Below are 16,702 nucleotides of genomic sequence, written 5' to 3'. Positions count from 1 at the left end.
GGCCCAGGACACCAACCAGATCCTTTGGCCCCTTTGTGACATTAGTGGCTACAACTTTCCCACACTGACCAGTCACAGGAGAACCACTGTCTGCTCCTCAGTGCCACAGTTGGCTGCTCCTTTTCTTAAGCTTAACTCAATGTACATCAGTAACCTTTGGGATGCCTATGTGTGTTTTTATGCAATTTGCAAGATGTACTTTGGCAGTATTTCCTTAAATCTTTGTGACCAGATCATCTCAGGCCAGTTCACGTTTGTACCCAAAAGGAGTGGAACTTGCTCTGGATTGATGTCCTCTCTGTAGGAGGAAACTAGAAAAACCTCAAAAGAACCCAGGACAGCAAGAAGGGAAGTGAATTGAAACCCAGCCAGTCTAGTTAGCACCTAGTCATTTTGTCTACAAGTCATTATAAATGACTTATTAATTCGACAAACATTTGTAGGCATTCAATAAATATTTGCTTAATGAATTGTCAAATGCATTAGCTACTTGTTAGGCACTGTGGGATATTACAGTTTTGCTGTGCAAGGAGCCCGTTTGATGGTGTGGCTGGTGGGCAGGGCAGACAAGTAGACAGGCATTGTGAGAATAATTAATTTTAGAGAGTACTCACTCCATCCCAGGCACTGTGAAACTCTCTTTGTGAATTGTACCAATGATCTTTACCACAGCTTTACTAAATCAGGTCAGTTAGTATCTCCTTTTTATATGAGAAAACCCAGGCACAGAAAGGTCAAGCAACTCACCCCCAGATTGTACAGCTGGCAAGTGATAAGGTCAGAAATCAATCCCAGAGTGTTTGACTCAATCTCACACTTCCAACTGCTGTGCCCCTGAGGCAGCCGTGGGCAAGCAGAGGAGTGGACAGTTAGGAGATGTAAAGAATGTGAAGACTGGGTGGTTGGTTGAGAGGGCAAGGGAAAACAAACAACAGAGCCAGGGCTTCCATGTGGACCAATGAGGAAGCCAGTGCCATTTGCTGAGCTAGCACCTTGCTGGAGGAGCAGGTTGCTGGGGAGAGTGTGGAGGAATGACCACAACGGTTGGGGACACGTCGAATTTGAGGTGCCCATTGGCCGTTCAGGTGGACTCCCAAGCAAGCTATTAATGAGGCTGTGTTACACTCGTGGAAGAGGTCCTGGCTAGAGACAGAGAGTTGGCTGTTGCTGAAATACTGCTTTGTTCTTGCCACTTGATTGTTTAAAGTGTAGTAAGGGGCTGTTTACAAATGATTTGTTTTTATTCTTTATGTTTAACTTGTTTTTAAATTTTAAATCTGTGATCATGAGTTATTGTATTCAGCCTCTTTACTCTTCCCAAAAAACTTATATCCATGGATATATGTCTATCTAACTGTATTTATCAAGAGAGAAGGGGGGGGGGGGGAGAGAGAGAAGATGGCTATGGATACACCTGAACTAGGTAAAGGAGTTTCCAAGATAAAGACTGGCCCCAAGCACTCATTGTCTCATACAGAGGAGTAGAGAGAAGTGGCCAGTTTACGCCCTCTCCTCTTTCCCTTGATTATTAATCCATCACATTGTACTTTATTCAGATTTTAGAGACTGTCTTATGGCAAGTCTAGGAGTTCAATTTAAGTCATCCAGGGTGACTTGAACCTCTGTCCAAAGATGTGACCAGACATCCTGAGAGACTAATCTGAGCTAGAGTGCATGGACGGAAGTATGAATTCAGATAACTCCAGGACACCCGGTGTGAACAGGAACTGGCTGGAGAGGGATGGAATGCAGGGTGCCTGTGAGCTCCAGGGCGCAGTTGACCATGGCTGTGTTTCATTTGCCCCATGTCTTCTTTCCCATAGATCCTAAGCTGTCTCCAAGAGCTAGGATCTAATTAGTTTGCATTTGATTTTTTTGCTGCCTAATGAACTACCTCTGTAGTTCTAGCTGTGATGTCATTAACATCTCATTGCCTTGGGCACCAACTCAGGAGAGAGATTCTTAAGCAGTCCCAGAATCCTAGAGGAATTGTACCAATTTACTTCATAACAACTAATCCACCTCCATGACCTGTCAGTTCCTACCAGCAGAGCAGACCCTGCATGAGGATGGGTCAGTCACTTTTATCATCCTTGCATGGTTCCAGAGTCTAGGTGGGTCAGTATGTACACACCTAAGGCCATGGGCTCATCCACAATGAGATTCTGAACATCGAGGATGCCAATATTCTCGTTCCACAATATTCTATTGGGGAAATTCATCCACTGTGTGCTGTAGGATACAGATTTAGCCTAAAGCAAAAGGCATTTATTTATAGCAAACTGTATTTGCAAAATGCTTTGCAGTTTTGGGGTTGTTAACTACATTCCAGGTTGGCTGTTCTTCTACTTATAAGAAAGCTAAGTGTCATGGCTGGACTCCAAAGCCTCCCTGAGAGCAACGAGATGAATTCTGCAAACAGGGATAAGAGCGGGCCACACCTCGGTGTTCTTGATCACCTTTGCCAATTATAATCTTTTAAGACCTTAACTGTAGCTTCTTTCTTATGTCCAGAGACTCTGTAACTTTTGAAATTGTATATCCATTTTATCAAGAGACAGGGTCTTAAAGTTCTAGAACATTTCCACCCAGGATCTAGAGGGCAGAAGAGGCAAGAAATACTTATGGACTGTAATTAGAGTAAGCAGTGGAGGGGGGAGTCATTGAACCCTAAGGAAAGAAGGTGGGGTCTCCTCCCTGTGACTCTCTACACAGACCTGTCTATTGCCCACTCTACCTCTGAGGGGGAGTTAAAAGCAAATGTCAAAGATCAGACTCTCCTGAAGCTTTTGGGATTTGAGCTACTCTTTCACTTGCCACAGACATGATGGTTATAGGTGCTCTCTTTGGGCAAAGGGAGATTTATCTGGGCTTTCACCACCGGACTCCATCATTTTAAGGAGTATTTCCCAATTGTGTCTTTAACTGTGCATGGAAAATGCATTTCCTCTTTGAAAAATCTCTTTCTCACACACATCTCTATTCTTTGCTGGAGCCTGAATAGATGGCTTTGGGAGTTCACTGCTCATCACTTCTGTATAAATCCAGCTCTTCTCTAGACAGCTCTGTGCTGCCTGATAATGGGACTTGGAGGGGCCTTCAGAAGGCCCGCTTTCTACGGACCTGAAGATTTTCAGGAGAAGGAAAATAGGATTCAGGCTTAATTCGAGAGTTTGGTGGTCTGCCACCATCTATCTGCTTTTGCATCCTCCTCTGCACGCCTCTCTCCTCCGGAACCTTGCACCTACCAGGAGCTGGAGGATATTGAGAGGGATTCGCTGAATCCTGATTTTAATTGGGATAGTCAGAAGACAGCGGCCAAGGAACAGCCCCTCCAATGTTTACAGCAATTACAAGCGGTGCTGATGGAGTGCTGGAGGGCAGGGAGGTGGTCACTGAGCAACCCTGTGTTTGGGGGCGCAGTGCCCTCTAGTGGCCGCATCCGACTCTCAGAACGGTGCATCCTACCCAAGGACGTGTATGGGGTGTGCGGTAGGGGAGGGAGGGGGTGGACTTCCTGGGTATTTGGGGATTAAACGTGAGAGAAAAGGAATTTGATGGAGTCTTATTTCCCCTTGCAAATGTTACTCCATCGAAGGGGATTTTAATTTTCTGTCTCTGAGTTCTGTCTCGATTATGTTTCTCCTTAGGATGCATCTTATGGAAGTGTGTTGCTCATTCATTTTTTTACTATTTCATAGAAAAAAAAATGGTACCACTACAAACTTTTTCAAGTAGCCAGGTGTGAGTTTTCCATACGTTTGTTTTCTGTGGTGCCAAAGTGGCCACGCAGAACTCATCACAGATTTTTCCTCTCTCAGAAGTCATTTTAGACTTGATATCACCACCTAGCGGTCATTTCGTGGGAACTCTTTCCCCGCCTCTGTTGAAGACTTTCTCACCGAGGAGGGCTGTGGGTGGGTTGATGAAATGCATCTGACCTGCAAGAGCCACAGGGCCCTCCAAGAGACCTGCAAGCTCTCTGGCATGGTTTGCACAGCAAAATTTTTTAAACTTTGTCTTGAAAAGGAGCACCATGTCTTTCCTGATCTTGTTTTTAAATTTCATTCACTTTCCCAAAAATGAAGGCCTGTTTTTTCTAGAAATCATATCAAGAATCCATTCACCTCATTTATCTCTGCCTGCCTGGTTCCTGTAGCCTGTTGAAGATGGAGGCCTGGGTGAGGAGACTTCTGCTAGATTGTGCTCACTTTACAAATACTCCCAGCCGCAGGGTCGACAGAGTGGCATAAACCTGAATGTCAATCAGGATTGACAAGTGGTTCTGAGTGACTCTGGGGCTGGCTGGTGTGGGCTCCTGGGCCTCCCTGCTTGATAACATCATTCTCAGTTTTGGTGTGTGCAGTTATGTGCTTCTAGGAGCCCAGGAAAGGCTTTGGTTCAACTCTGGGTTTGCTATTAGATCAATTGCAAATGTGAAATAAATTATATCCCATGTTTATAGTCACTGAGTGAGTCCTTTGCTTTCACGTGCAGGAGGAGTCCCATGCCACTGGAGCTTCTGGATGAAGATGCCTCAGCCTCATAATGAGGTTGTTCATCTGGGGAACAAGAGTGTTGATATGTCTCATGACATTTCCAAATGGGTTCACATTACATAGCAAACACGGGGGAGGAGAGCAGAGAGCTCCCCGGACCCCATGAGAGAGAACCCTATTAGAAAGTCAATGAGCTGTAGCTCACAGTCACCTTCTGGAATCCCTTTGCAAACCCTTCCAGCCATGCCCCCCAAATATCTGACCTATCAAGTACCACATTCCTGAGAGGTCCAAGATGCCCAGGATGAATGTTCTCTATCTGCCCCTGGCTTCTAAAAGCCTAGTGGTCTCCATGAAATTGTTTGATGTTCAAACCTGCAACTGTATCATAAAGACTTTGGAATCTCTTACAGAGCCCAGGGCTTTTGGTCAGTGTACTGTACTTCCATCTTCATCTAGCATGAATAAGTTAAATGGGAAATCACAAAGGCTTGGAAGACAAATACCAAGCAGTGCTTTCTTCTATAGGGAACAAAGTAGTATTTATTTTCAGGTAGGCATTTCTCATCTTTGAGAAAAATAAACCAAAATTAAACCAAGAATTTTTCTATCTTTCACTCATCATTCAAGGGCAATATAAATCCATCTCTCTGGATTGCACATCTTTATGAAAAAGGCCAAACTCCCTCCCACATCTTTAATATGTTGATGAATAATGAAGCAGAAAAATCCTCTTCCTCCCAAATGACCTGAGGGCTTTGGAATCTGACCAAACTGCATTCAAATCCTAGTGCTTACAGCAGACTAGCTGTGTGATCCTGAGGCTCTTGGCTTTGCTTCCTTCATCCATATAATGGGTGCAATGGTAGAACTCCTTGCAGAGAGTTCTCTTAAGGGTTAAAGGAGGTCCGGAACAGATCTCGCTTCATAGTTTAGGTAAACCTTACCTCTAGTTATACTTAAAACTGTTAGGATGATGATTGGACATCAATAGCCACTGTGTTATGTGCTTTAAAAACATTTTGCCGTTTATTCATCACACAATGCTAGAGGTAGGTACGATCAATATCTTCATTTTATGATGAAGATACTGAGTCTTAGAATAATCACTGTTGTTACTGTTTGTATTACTGACAATAGTTGTAGGTCCTGCACAGACACTGCAGATGCATCCCCCTGAGGGGATCGATCAGTGGAGCTGAGGATTCTCCAGAGGGAAACCACCTGATCTCACATTTGGAAGGCTCTCCAACTCTAATAGGTTCCTGGGAGGACGGGTTCCCTGCATTGAATGGGCCATCAGAATCACATCCTGTAACATGTCAGTGATTTTTTGTGACCTTCCTAGGATTTGATTCCAGCACTCAAGGGCCATGAGATCATGCAAGACCTTGCTCTTTTGCCTGCTTCATCATTCCTCTTCATTTTGTGTCTGGCAGGCAACTCCCCATCTGACGAGTCAGAGGAGCGGGAAAGAGACCCCAAGGTGCTGACATTCCCAGAATACATCGCCAGCCTGTCGGAGTCTGGCACCAAGCGCATGGCGGCTGGAGTCCGCATGGAATGCCAAAGCAAGGGACGATGCCCCTCATCCTGCCCCCTGTGTCATGTGACATCCAGCCCTGACACTCCTGCTGAGCCAGTTCTGCTGGAGGTGACCAGAGCAGCCCCCATCTATGAACTGGTGACCAATAACCAGACCCAGAGGGTAAGAGGCCTGGGACTCTTGACTCAGGGAAGCATCAGCAACAACAGAGGGTTTTCCAAATGGCCTGGGGACGTGACAGGGTATAGTTGAGCTCTGTGCTAGAATATGGATGGTGAGACTTTTTGTTTAGCTAATCCAGGCACATAATTTGCTTAGATTTGCATGTTTGCATATTAAATCAAATCAGCGCATCACAACACCCATGGTAATGACTCAGGAGTCACAACTCAGCATTTGTGTAGGTTCTTGAGCAACAAGGGCTGGAGAAAGAAGGTAGATCAGGAGACATGGCATTCCTAGTCACCAAAGTCATTTTTCAGGAAGCCTGGGGGACAGTCATGGGAAGAGGCTCTGCTGTCCTAACAGATCCCAGGCCTGAACTGGCTGCAATCTGGCTAGAAGGAGTGCTTCAGGCACAGGTCTCAAAGCGAAGAGTCTGGTCTTAGTCTGGGGGTGGGGGGTGGGGATGGTTTCCTGCCCTTGGCTCACCATAAAAAACCACCTCCTTGCAAATCTTCTGCCTTATGTTATGCTGCTAGGTCATGACATTTCCCAGCCACTTCTCCTTTCCCTCTGTGGCTCCCTTTCCAAAGGTGCTATGAGAAAATGAATGGGCCCAAAAGGATAAGTTGGAGAAATGTGGCAGAGACAGTGGCTTAGCTCATTTCCTAGCTCTCTGATCTCCTCAAGGACAGAAAGAACAGAGTGGGTCACAGCACACACAACAGCAACGATGATGACGATGACAAGAATAAAAACACGAAAGCTCAGGGTGTGGGACTTCTGAGACTATAGGCAAAGGCGACCTTGAGGGACAAGACATAGTGAGAGCAGAGAGCTGCTTCCCTGCCCAAGAGCTGTGCCCATCCAGGCAGGGTGATAATTGCTTTCTCTTTCCTCTTTTAAGGGACACCTGGTGTGTCACAGTTGTTTCATAGGTGATGCTCAGACCAGCAAGGAGGGATTTTGCACGTGTGTGCTGCTCTCACCTTTCTGTTTCTGCCACTGATAGTTCACTGAGTGTTTTAAAACAAGGTTTCTCACGGGAACAAAAGGATAAATGGTTCCTTTGGCCTATGAATTCCTCTTCATTCTAGTAGAAGTGACTGGGGAGGAGGAGCTGTGGAAAAGAAACTAGGGGGCTGGCAAGGATGGTGAGAAGGATGGATTGGTGTCACCATGGAGACCCAAAGCTGTGGTGGCTTGAATCCAGTGCCCTTACCTCAGTGCTTGCCCCAGAAGAGCAGAGGTAGGGAGCACCTCATAGCACTGCCCTATGGGACAAGGCATGCAGATCTATGGAGTAGGGGAGAGCTGGGTGGGAGGAGAACAGAGACTCCCAGCTTCCTGCAGGAGCATCATGGGCAAAATGGGGAAGCTGAAGGAAATTTTGTGTTTAGCATCTCCCTGTCTGGAACTCCTACTTGCCAGACATTAGCCCTTCCCTGTCTCCCTGCACTGGTTTTAAGAGAGAACTTGGGAGAGATCATCCACCTGGCCATATTTGAACGTTTAATTTCTGAACATGTAGGCAAGGTGGCCCTGAGCTGCTTCAGTCACCATCCCACATTTCTTCTCTCTTATTCCTTAAACATATTCCATCTCCTCTGTTCATTCTCTCTGCTCCTCTGCTTTTCCTTCTTACTTCCTCTTTCTCACAAAGAGTGGAGATACAGAGTAAAGTAGTAAAGGAAGAGAAGTGTTAAGTCATGACACCAGTAATTCGGTATGTATTCTTACCTCTACTCCTCTGGTATGTCTGGGGCCAATTTTCTTTTTTTTTTTTTTTAAGATTTTATTTATTTATTCATGAGAGACAGAGAAAGAGAGAGAGAGAGAGAGAGAGAGAGAGAGAGAGAGAGAGGCAGAGACACAGGCAGAGGGAGAAGCAGGCTCCATGCAGGGAGCCCAACGCGGGACTTGATCCCGGGTCTCCAGGATCAGGCCCTGAGCTGAAGGCGGCGCTAAACCGCTGAGCCACCTGGGATGCCCTGGGACCAATTTTCTAACCTCTGTTGGCCTCCTTGGCCTCTTTCTATGGGACTAAATCATTTATGATGCCATATTTCAGTCTAGTGATTAGAAACAGTCTAGAAACCAGTAGGTCAAACCATAGAACCCACCAGGTGTCTCAAACCCAACAAACTTGAACTCACTATTTTCCACCGTAGACAGTTACCATTGTGTTTTAATCCCAGTGAATGAGATTCTTTTCTACCAAGTTGTCCAAGCCTGAGGCCAGGTATGCTTCCCTAACTCTTCTTGTCACTCCCTAACATCTATCTATCACCAGGAACACAGATACCTTGAATCCATCCTCCCAATACATCAGATCCTATTGCAGCAAGAAAATTCAGTAGCTCTGCAGAATCTGTTAAATGCAATCTAAAATCCTTAGTATATCATTATAAGGGCAGTTCATTGTCCAATTTGGTCCTCGCTTACCTGGTTAGGTTGCACTCTCTCTATACTTTATATCCTATTCTCTAAATTTTAACCTCTGGTACCCCCTTAAACACAATATATTTTCTGTTGTACATCTGACCCTTCAGACTGTCACTCTCTCTCCCGGGAACAGCCTCTCCTACATTTCTGCCACTGGCAAACTCCTGCTGTTACAGTACTTCCAGTTTTCAACTCAAGCATCACCAGCTATGACAAACCCTTCCGTATTCTCCCAGGCCCACCCCTGTTCCTGCAGGTATCCCCCACTGTCTATGTCCCTACACCTTCTACAGCCCCTGCTATCATGAGTGCACACGTATCTGTTTACTTTTCTGTAGACTATGAGAAGCTCTCACTCTTCTATAGAATCCCAGTGCCTACCAGTAGTTGACACTCTGCTGAATAAATGAATGAAATAAATCAATGAAGGAATGAATGGGTGGATGAACTTGGCTTAAAGTTCAGCTACTTTCCTTAAAGCCAAATAATAACATAAATGGGAAAATCCTATTTCTTTTCTGGACTTGGGATTAAATCTAGTAACAAATGAGGATGCAATGCTTAACAATTGTAGATACCAAGAAAAATGTAATCTTTTTTCTCTTCCTGTCCAAAAGGGCTCCTTCTTGATTCTCCTCTTCTACCCTGTCCTACATTCTTCAGTTACCAATAGCCCAGGATTCAGGGAGTAGGAACTCATGGAATTGTGTTAATCAGAGGTGGAAAGTTAGAACTTTTGAAGAAATGTTTGTCATCATAAGTGTTGGTCCTGGGATCCCTGGGTGGCGCAGCGGTTTGGCGCCTGCCTTTGGCCCAGGGCGCGGTCCTGGATATCCGGGATCGAGTCCCACATCAGGCTCCCGGTGCATGGAGCCTGCTCCTCCCTCTGCCTGTGTCTCTGCCTCTCTCTCTCTCACTGTGTGCCTATCATAAGTAAATAAAAGTTAAAAAATGAATAAAAAAAAATAATAAGTGTTGGTCCTTACTCCTTTGGGTTGAAGATCGGATCATGTTGCTCCCCTCTTTAAAACACTTTAATGGCAGGGCACCTGGGTGGCTCAGTGGTTGAGCATCTGCCTTCTGTTCAGGGCACGATCTGGGACTAAGTCCCACATTGGGCTCCCCGCAGGGAGCCTGCTTCTCCCTCTACCTATGTCTCTGCCTCTCTCTGTGTGTCTCACATGAATAAGTAAATAAAATTTTTTTAAAAATAAATAAAACACTTTAATGGCTTTCCCCTGCCCTTAGAATGTGACACTGCCCCTTACCAGGCCCATTTGGCATCTGTAACAGGCTCCGCCCCCTCCCACCTGCTGAGCACCTTGTGCTCTTCACTTGGTCTCTTACAGCCTGAGGAGCCTTTTCTCAGTTGATTTTAGAGGTCAAGTTTCATCCAGGCTGAAGTCCTTTTAATACTAGTTTTTCTGCCTGGAACACTTCCCCATCTTCTGTGACCAGAGAACTCTTGATCTGTCCCTCCAAGTTCAGATAAAAACACACCTCCTCCAGGAGGCCTTTCCAAACCCCTCTGTGAGATTGCCCTCCTTTCTTGTCCCTCCTGTCCCATTTCACCCCTTTCCTTTGGAGCCCATACCACCAGTCCTAGTTATTTGTTCACTTATGTAACTTTGGTTTGTTCACTTATTTGTTATTTGGCTGCAAGAGTTATGTGGGCAGGGGCCGTATGTGTCTTACACATCACTGCATTCTTAATGCTTAGCCCAAGAAATAGGCCTGTATAGGTGTTTAGCTAGTGATTGATTGAAGACTACACGGGCAGCCACAGTTCCCTCTTTATTCTGTCTCTCTCAATGAAAAGTCTGTTTTCCTAGTTTAAAAAAAGTAGACTTTTTACTTGAATTTGGTTCAGTCAGGCAAAGCATGAAGTGAGGAAGTGACCTAATCCCTTTGACTCTTAAATCCGGTTTATCAAACCAAGTTTATCTAATTTGCCCCAGGTCACATGGTGGCAATTGGCAGAGCCTAAGTCCTCACCCAGGACACACTGCTCTAGAGCACAGTTCGCAGCCCAAATGAATGCCTCACTCTTTCTACCTTCTACCAGGAAAGGGAGGCCTCACACACAATCACAACCCAAGGCAGATCTGTACAGATATTGTACTTGAGGTACAAGGCATGCTGAAGTAGTGCTGGGCAGGGTGCAGAGGGCAAGAGAGGATACCAGAGAGGCATTTGAGAAAGGCCAAGTGCCACAGGGCAGAGGGAAGAGACGTCGGGGCAGTTGGTGGTAAAGAGGTTATGGTTGTAAGGGCCTCAGATGTGGGTTGACAGAGGGAGAAGGAGGGAGAAGTAAGACTTGCTTCCAAGGTGACAGCCCTCAACCACAGGGGTGAACTGTTACATTGAGAGAGAATGGCGCCCAAGAGGTCCTCCGAGGTCTAGCTTCCCAGAAATGGTCTCCTGGGGTAGGAATCTTAGATCAGAAAATGGTGAAGCAGTGCCACAGCCTATTGGCTGGGCATTATCTAGGACCAAGCAAAGCTTTGATTTTGTCTCTTGCCTGTGGTGATTCAGCCCTGGCTTCCGGACACTCACTCTTTCCTCTGTCCTCTTTTGCAGCTCTTACAGGAGGCCACCATGAGCTCCCTCTGGTGCTCAGGGACCGGAGATGTCATCGAGGACTGGTGTCGATGTGACTCCACCGCTTTTGGAGCTGATGGACTCCCCACCTGTGCGCCCCTCCCGCAGCCGGTGTATGATTCCCCTTCTCTGCCTCTCATTCGTGTGCACACCTCTGCTTGATTCTTCTGCAAAATATATTACTGAGTGTCCAGTCATTGCAAAGCAGTAGGCTCGGTGCTAGGTAATAGGAAGAAAAGCATGAGGCAGCGCCTGGCCTCAGCGAGCTTTCAATCTCAGGGGAGGCAGGCACACAGAGTGTAATAGTAGAAGACATGGTCTGCTAAGAGTTAGAAGAGACATTTCAGTCAAGTGTGAAAGGGAATGGTCAAGTCTGAATTTGGGGAATGGTGAAGGCTTCACAAAAGAAATGGCACATGAATTTCTCCTTGAAGGTGAAGAGGGTAGGACAGCATGGCCAGAAGATCAGAGGGGTAAAGTGACGTTGCAGTGGAGAAAGTGAGAGATCTGCAGTGAGACTCTGCTAGGCCAACAACACATTTCCTGGGTGGCAATACTGTGTGGAGCCATCCAGGACCGTTACCACTTCCATTTAAGAAACAAAGAAATGCGTTCAGATAGACTGAATGACCTTCTCAAGGTCATCAAGCAGGAAGCAGAGCCACCACTGCTAAGAAGCCATGATCTCAGGCATGATAATGTGGAGAAGACACAACAGAGAGATGACTTTAGGTAGAACCAACAGGGGGTTATGGGTAACTGCTGGTGTGGGTAACTTCTCTACACAAGAAGTAGAGAATGGACCTATGACTTCTGCCCTAGTAGCTGGGAAGATAAATAGGCCACAGCTGAGAAAAGAAGCATCAGAGGATATACAGATTGGAGGGAGAGGCTGTGTTCAGTTGGACCTATCTTGGAGACATAGCAGGGCAGTCCTACTGAGACATTCAGTGGTCAGAGGGAAAGATGGTCTGGAAGATAGATACTAGAGATAAGAAGACTTAAATCAACCCCAAAGAAATAAGAAATGGAACCACAGCTATGAGAAAGAATATTCCCAACTAAGTATCAACTCGGAAGAAGAGTGGGTCAGAGGTGCACATTAGGGGCCCTCTGCATTTGAGGGGTGAACAGAGTACAAAAGACTGCTAAGATGGTTCAGGATGAACATGTCCAATTCCCTTGCCCTCAAGGGAAGGCTGAAAAGAGCTGGCCAGATTCCTGTAAATCCTGACAGTTAAGGCCTGAGCAGGAACCCCGTTAGCCTCTACTATGGCATCTGCCCTGGGAATGAAGCACAGACATATGGTGTCTAATAAAGAGTGCTGGCAGGAACAGCTGGAATGGCATGGCCCCATGGGTTGGCAAGGCAAAGAAAGCCCAAAGGGAGGATCAGGATCTGTGGGAGTAAGAGGGTTGAGTCAGCAGGAGGACACCAGCAAGTGAGAAACTGGTCCTATGGATGCTGCCCTCGAATTTGTTGCAAGGAAGTATGGGTAGGCATCAAAGAGCCAGAGGTCAGCAGGAAGAGAACGGAGAAAGATGAGAACACAACAGTAGCTATCAGCACAAACCAGCATCTTCTCTTGTCTACATGCTCTCTCTCTATTGGATAGTTTTAGATACACCAGCACTTGGCTTCTTGCTCTTTACAACCATGACTTGGACCTCTTGAGTGAAAAGAGAATCAAGTTCATTATCAGTAAAAGTCCTTTCTTTTGGTATAAAGGGAGCCAATAAGAGCAGATGGTGCTTCTAGATGGATTCACCAACTAAGAAAACTACCTGCATTTTGTCACACTGAAGCCACTAAATAGTTATCATCGGGTGGACACAAGATCCAACCATTGGTAGCCTAGGGCTGATTTCCTTTCTATATGTCATTGCTAAAGATCATTGCTATATGTCATTGCTAAAGATCAAATTGGGCTAAATTTCCATAAGCAGGAACATCTATTAAGGACTTCACTTGTCAATTTTAATCACTCCTTTTAGTAGCAGACCTTCGTTTCTTAAATGTTTATTGGTAATTGGACATAGAAGTGCTCTCTGGTTTTACACGAGGCCCTGTAAATCATGCATGTTTCTCAGTAGAGGCCGGCTTTAGTCCACATTTTCACAGAATCTGACTTCTCAGAAAGGCTTAGTTACTTACTTAAACTTCCTGATGCTTTTTTCTTCAAAATAGCACTCTGCATATGACTCTAATTAATGAATTTGTCAATATCCGCACTGTTTTGGGTCTAATCCATCTTTAATGTCATATGCAAACTATGCACTCCTTCATAGTAAGCCACTAAAGAGCATGTGTTTTGTATTATTTTCCCACTGGTTGAATTCCTTGCTATTGCTCCCACAGCCTCCCGTGATTTCTTCTTAAAGTCCTTATCACACATTATTATAATCATGTGTATAATTGCATGTTTGTCTGTTGAGCACTCCATAAAAGAAAGGACTGGAGCTGGCTTGTGCACCACTGCGTCTTTAGCACCAAGCACGTTCTTATGAGTAATAGGTGCTTAACAAACATTTGCTGAATTGAAATCGACCATTGCTTTGGTGTGCTCCATCTGTAGTACCTGTCACAGTGAGACCAGCGACAGGCAGCTGTGAACTGAGTAGAGACCAGAGGACAGTGACTTTGAGAGGTGGTGAGATATGGGGACCAAGGATGAGGGTGAATGGCAGGGACATGTGTGATGGAGGGAGACTGGAGTCAGCAGGAAGGAGCTGGGAAAATCCCCAGAAGTCCGTGGTCTAGAAAGAAACTGGCAACTGGAAGCCAGTAAGAAACCTGAGATACACATATGAAGTCACAACAAGGCAGCAAATTGAAACCACTTGAACCATTAGGGGATCCATACCACTGAATGTCAATAATGTTTATTGAATCTCTGCAAGATACAAGGAGGTATGAGATGGCAAGGCAAAAAAGTGGTCAGAAGGGACAATTTGCGTGGAAGGAGACTATGAGTTGGAAAAATCAAAGAAAGACTGGAGTCAGGAATTAGGGTATTCAAAGAAACCCAAAAGCAAAGAAAGAAACCAAAATCAGAGCCTGAGTTTGTAGACACAGGACATCACCCTGAGGAGAACTTGACATGTGGTCAACTTTCTCTTGCCCAGTGCAGCCCCCCATGAGCATAGCCTCAAACCAAGCCTGCTGCAAGGCCCAGCCAGCAGAAAGTGTCAGGAAGGAAATATGTTAGTACCCGTAGCAAGAGGGAAAGCCAGGGTTCCCCCCACAGAGCAGATCCTGGCAATGCTATGGAAACTGAGCTGATCTTGGCCTTGTTGATATAGGGCTTTCCCAGAAACCATCTCAGTAAGCTTTGGCATGAGCTTTATAGGCACATTCTCCTATTCTCGAGAGCAAATCCAGAAGTTTACATTTCCAAGCCCTGTAAAGGGCCACCCTGAATGCTGTATCCATTGACCCTATATGATGTAGGTGTTCATTCATCTTTGATTCACCTACTTTTTTATTTATTCGCAAACATCTGTTGAGTTCCTGATATGTAACAGGCACTTAGAGTAATAAAGTATAGATTCCAGGGGTCTTCAAGAACTGTTCCTCTCTAGTGAAGGAGACAGGCACTCAGAGAGATCATTGTAGTGACTGGTGAAGAAAGGTTAGAAGGAGGACTCGAATGGAAAGCATTTGAGAAGGCGACCGGTATCAGAAGAGCATCAAAGAACTAACATGGTCTCCATGTCTTGTTTCTCCCTTTCTTGCACTCAGGCTGAGACTCTCCACGGTCCATGAGCCCAGCAGCACTCTGGTAGTCCTGGAGTGGGAACACTCAGAGCCTCCAATCGGGGTGCAGATTGTAGATTACCTCATCCGCCAAGAAAAGGTCACTGACAGGATGGACCACTCCAAAGTGGAGACAGGTGAGCATCTCTGACTTCATGAGCTCATCTTAACCCATTGGTAAAAAGAAAAGAGAAATGCCCTGCCTCCTGGCCTTTACTCCAGGCCTCCAGCATCCCAGGGCAGTGGAGGAGGAGCCAGGGACAATCAAGAACAGCCATCTTGTCCATTTAAGAGTTTTTGCATGGTGAGCGTCTGACAAAGTCTTGTTTTGATTTTGTTTTTCTTTTTGTTTATTAAAGAGGTGTCCATTTCATTGCCTCTAGGCACACTCACAAAGAAACAACAATAGAGTACACTAGTTATCCTAGCCCACAATTAGGAAACAATTCTGTGCTAACCACTGCCATGATTACAGAAAAAAAAAAAAATTCCTTTGCTAATAGCCCCCCTCCGGGCAAAAGCATGTGCAAACAGATGTGCTTACCCCGTGTCTTGTCCTAAAGCAAACTCTGCATTGCCAGGTCCAGCTAGAAGAGGGAAGTCTTCAAGAAGTGGAAACCCCCCATGAAAAATGTTCCATGCCTTAGTATTTTGCTGCCTACATGTAGGGAAAGGTCAACATAAATCATCCCTAAAACCTACGCATGAGTGTGGTCCGCCACAGGATGGTGGCATCCACAGTCTGATGCAGGGTAAATAAGCTCTACTGAAATGATGAGCGAGGCTGGGAGATGTACGCACGGCCTTCAGGCAGGGAGAGCTGTCTCCTGCTTCCTCCGAGGCCCTTTCCCAGATGCACACAGGTACTGCAAAGGGCTGGCAGTGACCACTGCCCGCAGCAGCTGCTCCCTGCCCTTGCCAAGAACATTTCACAAAAGAACTCACAGATGTGGTGTGTACATCTTGCTGTAGTTGTTTCTGAACTCACTCTGGACAAATGGCCCTAAATTGATTAAACATGAAACAGAGAAGACAATTCTTTGTAGGTCTTTTTTCTCTACCAGGAATTTGAGATGACTGGGGATGAAGCGGCACTGATGTTAAGTTCTCATTGAACTGATGCCATCTCCTCATTGTTTGGCCAGCGCTGTTTCTCATGGCCTTTTCCATTCCTTCCCCCTGGGCAGAAACGGTGCTGAGCTTTGTGGACGACATCATCTCTGGAGCAAAGTCGCCTTGTGCCATGCCCTCTCAGGTGCCAGACAAGCAGCTCACCACCATCTCTCTGATCATCCGATGTCTGGAACCGGACACCATCTACATGTGAGTGACACACACCTGCCTGGCTATTCCATATCTTGACCCTCCAAAGGCTCTGAGCTCCTTCCTTTTTTGTTGCCTGAGTTCCCTTCAGAAACTCGGAAAAATCTTTTGAGTTTCTCAAGTCCTATCCTGATCAGTGTTATAGAGAACGTTCTAGGGACTGAAAGGGAGGATTGAGAAAGACAATAGAGCCCCAGCCTTCAGAGAGTTTGCAACTCAGATAGGAAATGTACAAACAACTAACTTTAACATCAGGTAAGAAGAAATAGAAGCTAGATGGAAGACAAGGAACATGTTGCAGAAGAGAAAAGAAAGGAGTGGTTAATTCTTTTTCTTTTAAGATTTTATTTATTTATTTATGAGAGACAC

The 16,702-nt window shown here is 45.6% G+C and overlaps 1 protein-coding gene across 5 annotated transcripts in view; it reads left to right on the top strand.

Annotated features, from left to right (window-relative positions):
- Positions 1-16,702, top strand: part of ASTN1 (astrotactin 1) — a 299,363-nt gene that overhangs the window by 258,402 nt on the left and 24,259 nt on the right. For all 5 annotated transcript variants that reach the window (XM_077901789.1, XM_077901787.1, XM_077901788.1 and 2 more), the window contains exons 17-20: positions 5,939-6,207; positions 11,233-11,366; positions 14,996-15,147; positions 16,198-16,333. In XM_077901789.1, the coding sequence (XP_077757915.1) occupies positions 5,939-6,207; positions 11,233-11,366; positions 14,996-15,147; positions 16,198-16,333 (691 nt within the window). The remainder of the gene's footprint in view (positions 1-5,938; positions 6,208-11,232; positions 11,367-14,995; positions 15,148-16,197; positions 16,334-16,702) is intronic.

Source organism: Canis aureus, chromosome 6, assembly GCF_053574225.1.
Source record: "Canis aureus isolate CA01 chromosome 6, VMU_Caureus_v.1.0, whole genome shotgun sequence".
NCBI lineage: Eukaryota > Metazoa > Chordata > Mammalia > Carnivora > Canidae > Canis > Canis aureus.
This window is presented reverse-complemented; position numbering and strand designations above follow the sequence as displayed.